The sequence below is a fragment of the Amphiura filiformis genome, chromosome 7 (genome assembly GCF_039555335.1).
Source record: "Amphiura filiformis chromosome 7, Afil_fr2py, whole genome shotgun sequence".
Taxonomy (NCBI): domain Eukaryota; kingdom Metazoa; phylum Echinodermata; class Ophiuroidea; order Amphilepidida; family Amphiuridae; genus Amphiura; species Amphiura filiformis.
Genome location: NC_092634.1, coordinates 20,634,119 through 20,650,867, shown reverse-complemented (window position 1 = coordinate 20,650,867; position 16,749 = coordinate 20,634,119). Strand labels below are relative to the sequence as shown.

General features: G+C 39.0%; 1 protein-coding gene across 1 annotated transcript; it reads left to right on the top strand.

The window, feature by feature from the left end:
- The first annotated feature begins 8,864 nt into the window (after window positions 1–8,864).
- On the top strand, window positions 8,865–14,178 carry LOC140156864 (uncharacterized). Its single transcript, XM_072179861.1, has 4 exons — window positions 8,865–9,225; window positions 9,773–9,868; window positions 11,532–11,619; window positions 12,277–14,178. The coding sequence occupies exons 1-4, from the start codon at window positions 8,956–8,958 to the stop codon at window positions 13,287–13,289; spliced, it is 1,467 nt and encodes a 488-aa protein (XP_072035962.1). The 5' UTR covers window positions 8,865–8,955; the 3' UTR covers window positions 13,290–14,178.
- The last annotated feature ends 2,571 nt before the right edge of the window (window positions 14,179–16,749 follow it).

The window sequence follows — 16,749 nt, the reverse complement described above, 5'->3', positions numbered from 1 at the left end:
GGAATGTCCGATTTCACTGCTTTCGATACACTGCCGGTTTGAGTTAACTTACATGTACATTTTATTTTAAAATAACTTAATTAATTCGCAATGTATAGTTTAAGCCTACTATATTATAGATAGTGGCCAGCACATTTATAAAGGACTGGTTACTCACTACAATCTTCACTCTTAAACTGTGTTTTTCTGAATGTGCTGATCATGGTGATTGCTAGTCGGAAACTCCTGCGAAGCTATGGACATGGCATCTTACATACTCCATTCTATAACAGTCTGCCTAGTGCCTTGTGTGTTTTCTCTTCAATCATTTTGTTGAATGTAATTTTATGAATCAAATAGTTATGTGTCATTTTATTTATAATAAAGAAGTTATTAAATTAATAAAGTAAGACAATTTATTTATCTATAAGTGCATGTCAAATGGGGTACATTGTTCAATACTATATGCATAAATTATGCCCATATTATAGCTAGGCCCTAAAAACTTTATTTTGCATCGGATTTTTCCCGTTGAAAAGACAAAACTGATGTTTATGATAGCAACCATTTCATCAATAACATTTTGAGTCATTTTTCTCCATAAAACGACACAGGATATGATAGATAACCACTTTCACATCAATATGGTCCATATGATCACAGATTGTTGAGAATCTGTGATATGATCCGGGGATATGATGAAGATTTTCTATAGATCTGTTATCAACATGATATCACGCTGTTCAGTGGTCAAGGAGTAAGGACCCCGGTCAAGGACACTGATATGACATCATAGGTGATGTCAGATTTTCTTCTGCTGACCATATGATGCTATATATATTAACTATTATTGTTACATTTAGGCCTTTAAACTTTTAAAGTCATAATTAATTAGTTCAAACATAACTTTGGTAATACTCACTCGTTTTCGTTCGTTGAAACGGCAAAACATACTTACTTTTCCTAACAAATCGAATTAAAATATTTAAAAAAAAATGTAACCACAAAAAGTAAAAAAAAAAAATCATTCCAATACCACTAAAATATAATCTCTTGAGTAAACTGACCCCAAACCTGAAACAGGTACCAGCCCCGAATGGGCTGGCGAAAATGTTTATAATAATAGGGAGCCTCCCTCTAAAATGTATTTCAATACATTGCAATTCATTTACACATAATATGCTTCACACAGCCTAGGTACATTTCTCTAGTCCAGAGTTTACATGTAGTGTGCCACACACACACAAATACCCCCACATGACTGCTGTCTGATACAGGTGGTCTGATACATGTAGTTTTTCCTTCAGGAGTTACATGTAGCTGCTCATGGGTATGGGTCTTTGAAGTATTGTGTGCCATGTGTACGGTTGGTTGGTTGGTTGGTTGGTTGACCTGGGTTGAGTCTTTGAAATGTCAACTGTGTGGGGTGGGGTGGGGTGGGGTTTGGTAGGGTGAGTGTGTAGAGGGAGAGCGGTGTGTGGTGTGGTGTAGTGAGTGACCTTTGACCAATGACCTTCTCTTTCTGCAATTTTATCATCAAAATGCCTTAAAATTATGCGGAAACTTTGAAATTGTCTTTTTTTCAGCAAATTTGTATTGTAAATTTTCAAATTAGAAACAAAATATAAAATTTTGCTCCATTATTTGGAATAATGACCCATTTTTTCAAAATTTTATACAGAATCACCCCCTTCTTTCAAAATTTTATACCCAATTACCCTAGCTTTTTCATTTTGTTATACCCAATGACCCATTTTTATACAAATTCCTACTAAGCAATGCCAGTAAGCAGATACATGTCACATTCAAGTTGAATGACCCCCCCCCCCCCACCTCCGGTCATGGACTCTGACCGAGTCCGGACTCGAGCCGGACTCGAGTCCGGACTCGGGTTTTATTTTGTTGGACTCGGACTTGGCTTGGACTCGCACCCCGGACTTGGACTCGAGTCCGGACTCGGACACAAAAGGACTCGGACTTGGCTCGGACTGGGATACAAATGGACTCGGCTCGGCTCGGACTCGGACAAGCTGGACTCGGGTACAAGTCTGCACTGCGCTAGTCCGAAACTGAAAACCATGGCGCTAGTCCGAAACTGAAAACTCCAGCGTTAGTCCGAATTTGAAAAACACTGCGCTATTCCGAATCTGAAAAACACTGCGCTAGTGTTTTTCAAATTCGGACTAGCGCAGTTTTTTTCAAATTCGGACTAGCGCAATGGTTTTCAGTTTCGGACTAGCGCAGTGTTTCTTAGATTCGGACTAGCGCAGTGTCGGACTGAAGGAGTGTTTTCCAGATTCGGACTAGCGCAGTGGTTTTCAATTTCGGACTAGCGCAGTGGTTTTCATTTTCGGACTAGCGGCATGTCGGATTGGCAGAGTGTATTTTAGATTCGGACTAGCGGCGTGTTGGACTGGTGCAGTGCATTTCAAATTCGGACTAGCGCAATGGTTTTCAGTTTCGGACTAGCGCAGTGTTTCTTAGATTCGGACTAGCGCAGTGTCGGACTGAAGGAGTGTTTTTCAGATTCGGACTAGCGCAGTGGTTTTCAATTTCGGACTAACGCAGTGGTTTTCATTTTCGGACTAGCGTCATGTCGGATTGGCAGAGTGTCGAACTAACGCCCACAAATATCCACTTGGAAAACCAATGGGGTTCTTAGAACCAAAAAAAGAGTTTCAATAGCTAAGAAAAGGGTTCCTTGTAGAACCTTAAGCTTGAAGAACCTTTAAAGGAACCCATTCACAAAGAAGAAGAAAAAAAAAAGGCGCAGTGATTTATAGTGCGCTACACACAGGCACAACGCCTAGACGTTGATCCACAAGCCTCAGCACACTTAATACAGGTTGTCGCTGACCACTACGGCCCCACATCATTCCACAAACCATTAAACAACAATTCAGGGACTTTGCTGCTTCAAGAGCGCACACCCTAGACATTCCACAAATAACCTTCGCAACCAGGATCAGCTCCCCGAGTTTCGTACGGGTTACAACGAGACAAATTAGCAGTAAGTTCCTTGTCCAGGGAATTTCAAGCTAACTCAATTTTTCCACGAGAGCGTACTAGGCACCGCCAGGGTTCGAACCCGCAACCTCTCGCACAATAGTCGAACGCCTTATCGATTGAGCTAACTTGACTGCTACAGAAAAAGGTTCTTTATCCAAGAAAATGATTTTTTAATACCAAAAAGGGTTACTTTTTATTTAAATTTGTGATGATGAGTCCCTGGATTAATTAATTAGAACGTCCCTAGGCCTAGTTAAATCTTTAAGGTTCTTTATAGAACTTTTTAAGGTTCCTTATTAGGGAGGCTGCATACAGGACAAAAAAGATTCTAAGTTGCACCTAGTTTTATAGGAGTGTTTCGATCGCGCTATGACGTCACAGAAATTTTTTTTTGCATTTCAGGGTTTTGAATACCATGTATCGGTGGAGCATGATGAAAAACATCCACAGTCCAAATTTGGTGGGAATCGGATCATGAGGGCCCGAGATATGGCCGCATGAATACTATTAGCCCCATTGAAATCAATGTTATGAACCAGGCCAATTTACACTGATTTCAATGGGGCTAATTAGGTATTCATGCGGCCATATCTCGGGCCCTCATGATCCGATTCCCACCAAAATTTTATGACGTCACACTCCGGTACTCTATAGGCCTAATTATGATCGTGCTCCGGGCGCACGTCATACATGGCCATGTGATTGGACAGTATCATCATTTTGTTTGTCAATGTTTACATTTGTCTGTATTGTTTTGAGACAAGATAGCGTAAACAACAATTAGGCCTAGGCGCCGCTAATTAATTGCGATATTATCAGATATGTCATATCATCGTTATCGTTTGAGAGATTTTGTTTGCAGTTCTCACGATTGAGCGAATATGGAAAATTACTAGAACTATAAATGGATTCTTCATCTTGCTGTTGATTAATTGTATGGGCAATAGGCATAGGCGTAGATCCCGGGGATATGGGGGGGGGGGGATAAATCCCCCAATATTTTGCTAGAGGTGGTCCATACAGTCACCCCCCCCCCAAGGTGACGCCTGTATGGGGTTTCTGACCAAATAAAATTAACCTCATATTTAGCAATTTTAGCCCGAAAAGTGCAATTTTTTGCGCGCTTCGCGCGAACTTTTTCTACTTTTACACCTTATTTAATCAGTTTAGCTTCAATAGGGCAAGATTTTGCGCATTTGTAACATAAACTTATTCTGTCGTCAAAAGATGCTGAAGTTCACTATACTTCAAGAAATGTTTTCCAACTTAACTCCCCATCCCCATGCCACTCCATGTCAAAAACAAATTTACGCCACTGGTATAATAAAAATCTCGAATGTGTTTTAAAATTCCTTTTATTTAAGGATGGCAATAGTTGTCATAATCATTCTCATCGTCAACATCATCACCAGTGATCATCGGTATTTTGAAAAATGCTCAAAACGTATACATCTAACCAACTGAAGAGAAAACACAAGGAAATGGCAGGAAAATGGGAAATCTGAACCTTTGTGCTCAAATCTTGCCATAGTTGTCTCAGAAAATATTTGTGCACGTGCCGCTTTTGTACACAAATCCTGTATCTTGTTTTGTTCAATTCAAAGCATTATTTGAACTTAATATCTCCCGAGTATGATACCTAAATACCGTGCCCCTTTTTCCCGTTTTCTGCCAAAAAAATGAGAATCAGGGGATTAACATTGGTTTCAATAAGGAATTTCGAATACTGTATGAGAGAACAATGCCTAAATCAGTTGTTGGCTTCAAATTATCGCTCAAAATTTCAACCGTTTTGAAAGTTTGTTGTGATATTTTTCTATTTTTGTAAATTCATAATCAAAGTCATTTCGTTATCTTGTCCCAACACAACAGGTGTGGGGAGCGTGTGCCAGTTTGACGCATGCGCACACCTGTTGACTCATCTTTTAGTCCATGGGAAGGTACATTTGTTTGCATTTCCCATGGACTGAAATTGTTCTGATCAAGAATTTGAGCAAATACTGTCGCGGTAAACACTACTATAAATTGTACCTGTGGAGATTGTAAGATTATTAACTATTTGCTGTGTTGATGATACGACAAGTGTTGCCAGAACCACAAATTTGCCGCCAAATTTAGATAGAGCCACTTTGACGATTTTCCCCCTGCTCCATGCATAATTTCCCCGGTGTGGTGCTGCGTCAAAAACAAGGAATTCCCAAACTTTTAAAACTTTATGTTCCGTAACTTTGGCAACTGTCTGTTGGCATTAATCTCAGGGTTTTTTTAATCGTTATTTTACAATTCCGAGTTTTGGCAATGGAAACTGACAAAATTCATGACCTGCTAATTCCTGAAATTCTACAAACCACTGGTTTTACTCAAGAGAAACGTTTAGCCTACAATGGTAATAATTGAACTGAAAATATTTTTCTGTCCCGTTTACTTTTAAAACTAAATAAAAGGGACACGAAGTTTGTCTGTGTGTCTTGTTTTATCGTCACAAGAATCGCAAAATTCGGAACTTTTACCGGGCAACATAGGCAGGTGAGGTAAAAATTGGGCGCTTTTGTCGTCAAAGTTTTGGCAACACTATTTGAAATTTTGTGTTTGTTAGTATTCGAGGGCTGAGTTTGGCATGCAGGTACGACGATATACACCTGACCTATGGCGAGACCGCAGATTGAGAGCGTGAGAAATACAAACTTACAATTTAATCTTTGACATCTATTGTTTTTACAAATTGGTGATGAGTTATGCGATTATATCATCATTTGTTTTATCATGTCAGCGTTTGGTGTTTGGAGTTAATAACAATATTGCGTTTTGAATTCGAGACAAATATTTCATATTTAACATATTTTGGATGAACGAAAAGGTCTCTTACTATTTATTCATTTTTTTTTTGGAATAGAATACCTACTCATTTATTTTTGATCCCGTAACTATTCGTTTTGATGAGCTATACTGTTCATTTTGATTAGGTATATAGAGCTAAGATAGGCCTAATTGATCCGACAATCTTATAGTTTCCATTTCATTTTTACAATAACTATTCAAATTGACAAGATCTCAAACTCATTATTTGATAAGATTCTGTTATGCCCCCTCGGACAAGACAAACTATTCAAATTTCATAAGTTGAGTCATTTTTGACAAGAATCTATCCATTTGGTTGAAATGACAATTAAGGCAATCTTGTCAAATTGGATGAGTTTCTTGCCATTTTGATGAGAATATCCGATTCATAAAATAGACATGAATTTTTAGACAAGTAGAAAAAGTGATCAAGACCGGGAATCGTCAATAAGTTTGAGTGACCGCTTATGGGTTCGAATTTCAGTGAGCCTGATCATGAAGCTTCCGTGGTCGAGTGGTTAAGGGACTGGCCTCATATACGCGAGGTCCTGGGTTCGATTCCCGGGCGGGTTGACTACTTCTTTTCCATGTTTGAATGAATGAAGAACTATGGTGTTACATGAATGAATATGACTATGAATGAATGAATGAATGAATGAGAGTAAACATTTGGTTTTGATGAACAATTAATTTTTGGTATTTTGTAAATTTGATTTTTACGTCTATCTTATATGTATTTTATTATTTTAAGGTTTTTTGTTTTTTGTTTTGTTTTGTATATTATAATGTTTTAATATAAATGTTATTTCGCCGTAAGGCCGCCATTTGAAATAAAATATAATCTGAAATCTGAACGTGAAGCCCGCGGAATTGGCATTTATAAACTGCGATGCAGAAGTGGTACCACAAACTTTGACCAATTATTAGCGAGAGAAGAATTACAACTTAATTTTGGCAATATGATTTGTTTATAATAACAAGCATTTCAATATTAACAATGAAAGGCATAATATTCATGATCTTCATTTTGTGGGCTCCAAAATTTGGGGCCCTGGGCCCAGGCCCATCTGGCCCAATGGGAAATCCGCCCAGGATAAAATGATAGAGTCACATAAGACCGTGACTGTTAGGGACGCAATGTAACATTAGACTTCAAGGGGGGTAGGAAGCGGGTCGGGGAAAAAAAGTTTTTTGTTTTTTTTACTGTTGGTGGGGAAAGTTTCTTTTTGCTCATGTAGTGGGGAAGTTTTTTTTCAAAACTTCCTAACCCCCCCCTTGAAGTCTAATGGTGCGTCCTTACTAGTGTTAACAGGTTAGCAAGCAAGTGCAGTCTACCATTCTGCACTCCATGCCTAATTTCTTCCTAGCTCTTTATTCATTTATTTATTTACTCATTTTAGTTATTCAATATTCCCCATTTAATAATCCCATTAATTTATTTACTAATTTCAGTAATTTCTTATGATACTTTAAATGTAAATCGAGTAGAAGTTGGTCCAGCACCGGTTGGCCAATTATCTAGTGAGGGCGGTAGAGGCATTGTGAAAATGTTAGGCAGAATTGTCAACAATATTGGGTTACAAAGTTAGGCAGATATTGTGACCACACTGTGAAGTTATTTTTAACGCCTGAGAGTTCGGCAGATCATAGATACTGGGCAGAGATACTGGGCATTGGGCAGATCAAATAACCTATTTTGAGCGCAAGGGCACTATTAATAGCTCAGCTTTTACACAAATGTTCAAATCAACTGAGATCATTTATAGCTCAATTGTCTTTTGCTATAAACTAAAAAGAATGTGACTGTTTTATCATAATTAATTTTAAAACAATTCAAGAGCACATAAAAGAAAACATATAGCACGTCAACTCAATACTATACTAGTAGTTCAAATCAGCCTCCGGCCTATTATAGGAGGATCCCCTAGTTCTGGCTAAACCAAATCAGTTAGGCCTATTCTGTTTCGAACTACCGACTGTTTGAATTTGTTCAATATTCACGTTTGAATGATGCAAACAACCGAGTGGACATAGGCGTAAGATCCGGGTGGGGGTGGGTAAATCCAACCCCGGGATCCAACCCAGTAAATTCCAACCCCATCCATTCCCCAATGTCAAAAAGAAATCTTCGCCACTGCGAGTGAAGAACTAAACACGACACTGTTTGAATTTGTTCAATCACGTTTGAATGATGATGCAGATCATGATGCAAAATACGCAAAATGACCCAGTAGGCCTATCTTAAAAATGGAGAAGGTAAAACACACTTCAAACACAATTGTTTTTAGGCCCTATGTAATTCAGTTTGTGATAACACGGTTTTATCTCCAGGATCCGTGCGGTGATAGCCAATTTTCCCTGGGCAAGTTCTTTTGAACACGTTTGGACTTTATTCCGTTCCATCCCACCCCTTGCCACCAATGGAAAGGAGAGTCGGGCAGAGATTTGGTTTTAAGCTCCCATTACAACCATTAGGCCAACCACCTCCCTTTGGCTATCCCAGTTTCTGGCCCCCAAACCCGGGCCATTTCCCAAATAAAAACTTCCAGATATTAAAAAAAAAAAAAATCTAGGCCATAATCAGCGATGATGTAACGTCTTCAGTAGCCTACATGCGATATCGACCAGGGCGTGTGTCACACACCAAGCCGTGCAGGTCTGCTGGCTGATTTCAGGGCCGTCGACGGCCGGCCAACGCAACAGATCCCACGCTTCGTAGCTAGCAACAGTACCACTGGGGATCCACAGGGTACATTATCTCTCACCGCATTATTTACCTGTGATAGCTGTTTACAATTATCACAAAAAGAACCTGAGAGGTGGAGTTTTCCCACGACACGAGTTGGGTCGATACCTGGCAAATAGCGTGGCACGTGGAACTAGCGCCAGTCAACAATACACACACTGCACAGGTACCCGGTACCGGTACACCATAGCCACTAAGACACGCCTTAGTCAGTGACTTACAACCAATCAGCATGGGCGGACTTTACCATAACTGTCAAAGTGTACTCGCAACGTTTTGTAATCCAGCGTGCGATTGGAGGACACGGTATTGTGTGAAGGAATGTTTGGTGTGTGTGGGAACTTGTGCCAAAGAACGTTCTCATCGTGGACCTCTGGGGCCGAATGACTCATAAGTTTTGGACACACGTCTCAAAAGTTATCATTCCGATACTGTCAACCAACTTGAACACATACCTGAGCATTGCCTCGCTGCATATTCTACACGTCATACGCCACTTGTTGCAGAACACATTCAGCCAATTGGAATATAGTCCACCTGTACCATTCCAACTTTTACGGATTTATATATTTGTACGTTTCATTTGGGCATTATTTTCTGGTAATATGCCGGTGGATACCACCAATAAACCAAAGATGAGCGAAGGTCGCAAGGTAAGCATCTTTTCTTTCGATTTTGTTAACTTTATTTTTTGATATTAAAGTTTTATAAAGTTTTCAAAACAAGCAAGTTTATACTTCAGCCAAATGTCACCTCCCGGTACATTACTTGCAAATTTGGACAGCTTTGCCTTTGGTTAAAAAAATTATCCTAAAGCTATGAACTTTGTTGTTTGTTTGTTTGTTTATATATGTGTACATCCATATCAAAACGATGCACTTGTCGGCTGCTACATGTTCCTCTTTTTAAATAATAGCTATGAATAAATACCTGACTCATCTCAAGTGGAAATCACTTCAAATCATCCCCAAGTCACATGGTTTAGGAATAGAAAGAACATTCCTTAAACTTGTGACTTTGGGGATGATTTGAAGTGACTTCCATATGAGATGAGTCTGGTATTTATTCCTAACTATTGTGTGAAATAAGACACATGTAGCAGCCGACAAGTGCATCGTTTTGATATGGACATACACATATGTGATTTTATAAATTTGCATGCATTTGTGTTTACCAGCTTTTCTTGTTTATATTTTTCAGTCTTCCAAACCTTTGATGGAGAAGCGACGAAGAGCTCGTATCAATGACAGTCTTTGCCAGCTAAAATCCTTGATTCTGGAAGCTACTAATAAAGATGTAAGTGTTCATCGTCATTTTATAGAATTTATTTCTTACCAACTTGGATATATTTCTGTATCAACTATACCTTTTTATGTAGGCTTCATTACATTGTATACTTTTCATTAACCTCAGTTTACAAAACCAGGTGATTTAATTGACTTTGCGACACCACGAGCTGACGAGCACGTCGACAAATTGAAACAGACCTGAAAATATTTCAATCATTGTCAATTGTCACCTTGGAACTTTTTCCCACGATATGAAGTTGCGACACCCTATAAATCGACAAAATATTGGATTTAATCCATCGCGCTTCACCGATTTCAAAATATGAATGCGCAGCTACCTGTCCTGTCACACTTTTGCTGTGCGACTCGCACACTCTGAATTCAATCGGAGCCTCAATCAAATTTTTATTTTCATTACATACCTATAAATTATGACAATTAAAATAGTAAAAAGTAGCTTATTTCAGTTTCATGTTATTCTTGATGATTCCATATCCGCAGTTGTTGACTACTAAAATTAACCATTTAAGTTTACGACTAGGCTCTTACTTATTTTTATGTAAATTAGTAAATTTAAGAACTTTTAAAAACCTTGGGATTTAGTTGGAAGTTGACTGATCCCATAACCTTTGTATTCATTTAATTCATACTATTTAGTGTATGATGACATTGCTACTAATTTTAATTACAAATAGATTCAAGGTAAAATTGTGCCAAACTTTGCCATAGAAAGTCTAGACCTTGTACATTTGTTGCTAGGCAGAAGTAGGCTGAACTTGGATTGATTGTTGAAAAACTTTTCGACCATCATCATGTAAAAAAAAGGCCTTTTGCTGTTTATACAATGTGATTTGCTCTTGAAATGTTTGAATGTTTTATTCATTTCGTGATTTGAGATCAGAATTTGTTTTTTGTTTGGTTCCACAAAAAGTTAAATTTTGAGTTCAATAGACCATTTGCAATCCTTTCAATCCAATTTAAACTCGTAAACAATGATGTCATGAGAAAGAACTTCATTTGTTATGACCCTAATATCCCCGCTAATATCTCCTCATCAGATGAGTAATACGAAACTCGTGTGAGAGAAACCCATTATTTTATTTTCGAAACTTTGTGGTTTGCCATCAAAAAAGCTCACCCAGGTCATGACAGGTACATTTTTGTTGCACTCGACTCATTTATTGCGGTTGCTCCGTTGTGCGCCATGCAGCGTTTTCAATGGAAAATCAATGCACCACTCACAGCTCCTCCTTTGGTAAAAGAGTACTGAATCATCATCTCGATGATGATGAAGTCTCCTCTTTTTGGCGGTAAAATTGAAGACATCTCTTCTCTTTGTTTACGAGATGGGGATGACATCATATCGGTTACATGTTTGGAATTAGACCCCTAAGGCGTGATACTCTGAAGTTGAACACTTCTAACTTTACTTTATTGAATTCTGTGACATGTGACAATAATTGGAGAAGTCTAACATAATTGGCAATTTAAAAATACCTTCAAACGAGTTCATGTAATTGAATCAACAAAACAGAACATTAGCTTACAGCATTTAACTTGATCATTTTCGGGTGAATATATTGTAATGTAAACCAAAATAATTTAATGTCTGATATTTTGTAAAATCAAATTTCTAACTGTAGTTTTCCCATTTTTTTGTATCTTTTCAGACTTCTCGCCATTCCAAACTCGAAAAAGCCGATATTTTGGAGATGACAGTGAAATATCTTCGTAACATGCAGAGGCACCAACTATCAGGTAAATATCTTAACCCTAGTAAAAATTTAATTTCTAAAAGTTTGTAAAAAAAGTCTTAACATTTTGGAGAACGTTTTGGACAGCGCGGGTCAGTGCATGCACAAACTGGCGCAATTTTAAAGTTTACATAGGTCCATTCATTCATGCGGATTATGATTTATGGATCCTTTCCCCACTCAACTTCCGAGTTGCATAATTGATTCATGAATTGATGTAATTGATCCATAATCTATTTACCTCCCTTGTTGCTCTTCTGTTCTTTGTCGCTTGGCCTAAAATTGCGCCAAATCTTGCGTGTTTACATTCTGGTACTTCCTCATTTGCCTACACCTATTTGCAGTTCTGACGTTTAATTAACTTAATAATGTGTAAACTAAGCTCTAATGTAATACACCGGCCAATTAATATACTTCCAATATTTTCCCGCCAAACATCGTCTGCTACCATGTCGCAGGATATGTGTAAGGTTGTGATACCAATACTAGTACTTCCTTGATTACGGAGAACTTGCAAACTTTCAGGAAATATAATTCTATAGTTCACTTTTTGTCATAGCTCGAAAGAGGGAAGCTAAAGGATACAATGCATTAACTTATTATATTCAATTGTGAGAAAAACTTTGCTTATAATTTCTCTTCTCTTTTTGTTGTGTTACAGGATCTGGCAACCCTGACCCAAACATGTTGAATCGCTATCGTCTTGGTTACAGCGAATGCATCAGTGAGGTGTCCCGCTACTTGAATACCTCAGAATCAGCCGTCCAACTACGCACCCAACTTATTGGTCATCTTGCAAACTGCTGCAACATCCCCACCACCAGTGCACCGCAGCAACAACAGCAGACGGTGGCCTACACCCCTGCCCCCACCCCAGCCCCAATTGTTGCAACAGCAGCCATGGGTCCATCAAATGCACCTCTTTCAAGCCAACCCATCCAGGTGCAAATAGCGCCCTCACCAGTCACCACTGCAGTACCAACCCAAGTTGAAATGTCATCACCAAATGGAAATGTTGCTGCGGCACGCGTCGTGTCCGGAATCCCAGTCGCTAACGTCCCCAGTGCCGTCACCACTGGAGAAATCACCGTGGTGCTGCCCCCTCAAGCATTCCAAGGAGGACAACTTCCAAGTCACTTTATCCCAGTTTACGCACAGAGTGTGCCCTCATCAATGTTGTCTCCTGCATCTTCAACATCGTCTCAGTGTCTTCCAAGTCCAACATCATCTGTTGAGACCCCATCAACCCCTACACAGCAAACACAATACGTGTCATATCAGTACCAACAGCAAGTCCCCAAACAAGAACTGCCTTCACCAAGTGCATATGAACAGCAAGTGGTACCACAAACTGTATCTTACCTCCCAGGAGGGATTGTAACCAGCCCCCTCATGGGCAGTGTTGCACCAGCACCAACATCAACCACGTGCACAGTTCAGGCACCACCACCACAAACTCTAGTTGCAATGCCAGCAAATGTACTCACTCCCCCTGCTGCAGAACCAAGTTCCACCACTGTGTATCAGCAACACCATATGCCAGTATCACAGCCTCATATCTACCACCAAAGTCCACCAAAAACAGTGCTCAGGACAGTGAATATCAATGTTCATCAGCAGCAACAGTGTGCTACTGGAGATGAGAATTCGTGGAAGCCATTCAGGCCATGGTAGAGAACGAACTCTGTTTAATAGAGAGACATTCCAGTTGTTGCTTGTGTTTTTTATATGTGAAGAAATAATATATTTATTTATATTTATACATTTTGTACTTGTACTCAAAACTTTGCTGTGAAAAAGTTACAAATCCCACCAGAATTAGTTCAATTCAATTGCAAATCAAAAACATGTCAATTAAATCAAAGAGGCTGTTAACCAAACATGTTTCAACCCCCTACAAAAAAAAAAAAAAAGTCTATTTGGACAATACCTATTATTTCATCAAATTCTTGGCACATTACAAATTCCAGTACTCATTGCCCTTGTTTTATCATTCAAACTTCTTAAATTCCAGTTGACTAAAATATTATATTCCGAAGTACAAAACCATTCCAATTTCATACTTCATTCCTTTGTCAAATATTCCAATAGATTATTATTCCATATCTAGCTTTAGCAATTTCAATGGCCTGGTTTTCATGTCCAACTTCAATGCAAGTAAGTCTCGAAGTGAAACACTTCTTACTTTAGCACGGACAGAGTTTAAGATGAAGAAACATTTTTATAAACTCATGCGATTGTCGTAATTTCCAAGAAAGAGCCATTCCTAAATAATATTGGTCGCAAGTCAAATTCGTTTAATCAACCCCATGTCTAATAATTATGACTTTACCGTTATATCGCACTTGATACAATGTTTAAGCGAGTCCAGATGAATGTCAACTTCCTCCTGAATATAACAAGTGTATCACGTGCGATAACTAACGTGTTCAAGTCCACATTTGTCATTCTTGCAGCATTTATATATGTTCACAGTGCCTTTTATTATCAAATGCTATTTTGTGATACAATGAAAATAATGAAGAAATAACATTGATATTAAAAAACATGAAAGAAACTTGAATCCATACGTGTCCTGTGTGCTATATTTGACTCCTATATATATTTTAAAGTTGAGAGAGTTGATAGGGTGGACAATAACACCCGAGTAAATTTACGAGTAAAGATCTCGAGTCCAACACTATACTCTATACCACCAAAGCCCCATGGTTCAGCTATGGTGCGGTAACCGCTCTATAGTTTCAGTGTCCGATCAAGTTCGTGTGTTTAGTTTTCTGGTTTTGCTGAGCTATATAGAGCTCTGGAAACGGTCAAAGAAATATTATGCTACCATAGGCTCCGGAACCGGTGGTTCAGCCTCCCCAAATAAATAAATTTGGGTGCGGGGACTCGAATACCCGGCCTCACCCCTCCCTCAATAATTCCAGGTATAATAAAATAGCCGCTTTTGACTTACTTTTTTGCAAAATTTCAGGCGCTATTGTTTTGTTGTCAGCACCCCCTCCCCCCCCCTACCGCCATGTTGAAAATCTTCCGGAGCCACTGGCTAGTCCTATACTATAGTGCATGCTGGAACACATCACAATTAAATGGAACAAAATATTACCACAAATCTTCGGTAGTTTCGATTCCTGGTCACAGAAATAAGAAGTTCAAGGTGATTTAATCAAGTAATTAACAACTTGCCAAAATTGAGTGTTCAGTACGATGGGACTATAGGTCTAGACCTACTGCATACAGGCTGTATCAAAATTATAGGTACCCTTGGTTTTTAGTGTTAATTGAAAAGCCAGCTTCAAATGTAACATCATATATGGTCATTTATAGCACTGTGTTTATAGTTAACATGTGATGGTTTTAACCATGTTAAAGAGGAAGCCCCGTCAGAGCAGTTCTTCTGGGGTGAACCAAACATGCTTGGTTATCAAATTAATCAGTGACAAAGTTATCTCTGAATTTAACACGGGCGAATTGATGCAATAACAGTAATACATCAATTAGTACCTGTCAAATTCAAAGATAACATTGTCACTGATTAATTTGATAACCAGGCAGGTTTGGTTCACTCCAGAAAAACTGCTTTGGCTGGGCTTCCTCTTTAAAAATAACCTTATCACACTACTTTATTTTGGTGGATCTTGTAACACATTTTAAGCAGTCTTGTCTATAAATTGCTGAAAACTGAAGAGTACCAATAGTCTCCATCCCCGGTCTCCATCCACCAGCTGACATCACAGTCTGAAGACAGTGCCGTATAAATAAAGTATAATCCGGAGGGGGGGGGGCACTTAACACAATTGACCATACGGCTATGCTCCCTCGGAAAGGCTCCTGATTTGGACCGCACAGCTCCGAAAGAAAGACCCATGAATTTGATCAAAACAGCGCGTTAAAAGACCCCTGATTTTGCTCTAAACTATAAAAGACCCCTAAATCCACATTTCTGTGTTTTCCACCCGATTTTCAACCAAGAAAGAACCAATTGATTTTGACCTTTCGCAGCTCCGAAACACTGCAAAAACAGTGTCTATAGAGATTAAACACTTTTCTAGACACCACCTTGTCCTCGATTGTGTAAATCTCGCGCGGACAACAAATGGCCCAACCCCGACGTGACGCTATATAGACCCGTATTAAAACATTTTGTCGGTGGCGTAAACGTCACATAGGGCACGGGGGTACGTGCAACAATCGATCTGAAAACGTAGAAAATCCCACAGGAAAATTGCCGAAAAATGGCTTGTGCCTCCCCCAATCTGGCCCTGTGCCCCCATCATAGTCGTGCCCCCCCCCGACTCACGCTATGTCATTGCTTTATGTGGGGCGTGTAAATGCATAAATCATTTTTTGGTTTGTTTGTTGTGTGTGTTTTTTTAGGGGGGTTGAATCAGATTTTATGATATATTTCTGCACTTTCTTGCGAATCGAACCGAAACAAGACGAGAGGATAGAGACAACGATTTAATTCGGATCCCGAATCGGATGTAAAACATGTAAAATGGCAGACAAATTAAATGATGCGCTGCAAAAATTATCACATTGGTTCCAAAAAAAAAGCGGTTTAACAGATTTATGTGTTCCACATCAAGATTCTACATTGAATGTTATGGGAATGTATCATCTCTCAAGTCAAGCATGATACCGCATTAATGTGTTATGAATACGTGTTGACTTGATCTAGCTCAGCTTATCTCGTGATATGAGATTATAATATTGAATATTAAAAGTTAATATTAAATATTGTATTCTGATATATCAGGAAAATACTAATATTATAATACTAATATTATAAGTAGATCAAGTCATCACGAATTAAAAACACACTTACAGTAAAATTATTTGCTATCGCGATGTCGTGTCATGCATCGACCCCCCCCGCCTCAAATTCGGTAGGCCCTATTGTGAATATTTGGTGATATCATCCATGATAATTTTTGATTCATTTCAAGGAGCATGTCAAACAGGGTGCTGTCACGTTATCATGTGGATCAGACCACACTAAATCCTGGATCCTGGTCGTGAGACCTGTGACGACTCATGACTCGAGACTCGACTGAAGTGATCGACTCGGATTATGACCCCGGGGGGGTTCTTCCTGGTTGAAGGTATACGGGGATGTGCCACGGTTTTGGGG

Excerpts from the sequence above, each read along its gene's own strand:
- LOC140156864 (XM_072179861.1), top strand. The coding sequence starts at position 8,956 with ATGACTCATAAGTTTTGGACACACGTCTCAAAAGTTATCATTCCGATA. Across the intron at positions 9,226-9,772 it reads AGATGAGCGAAGGTCGCAAG|TCTTCCAAACCTTTGATGGA; the intron begins GTAAGCATCTTT and ends TATATTTTTCAG. Across the intron at positions 9,869-11,531 it reads TGGAAGCTACTAATAAAGAT|ACTTCTCGCCATTCCAAACT; the intron begins GTAAGTGTTCAT and ends GTATCTTTTCAG.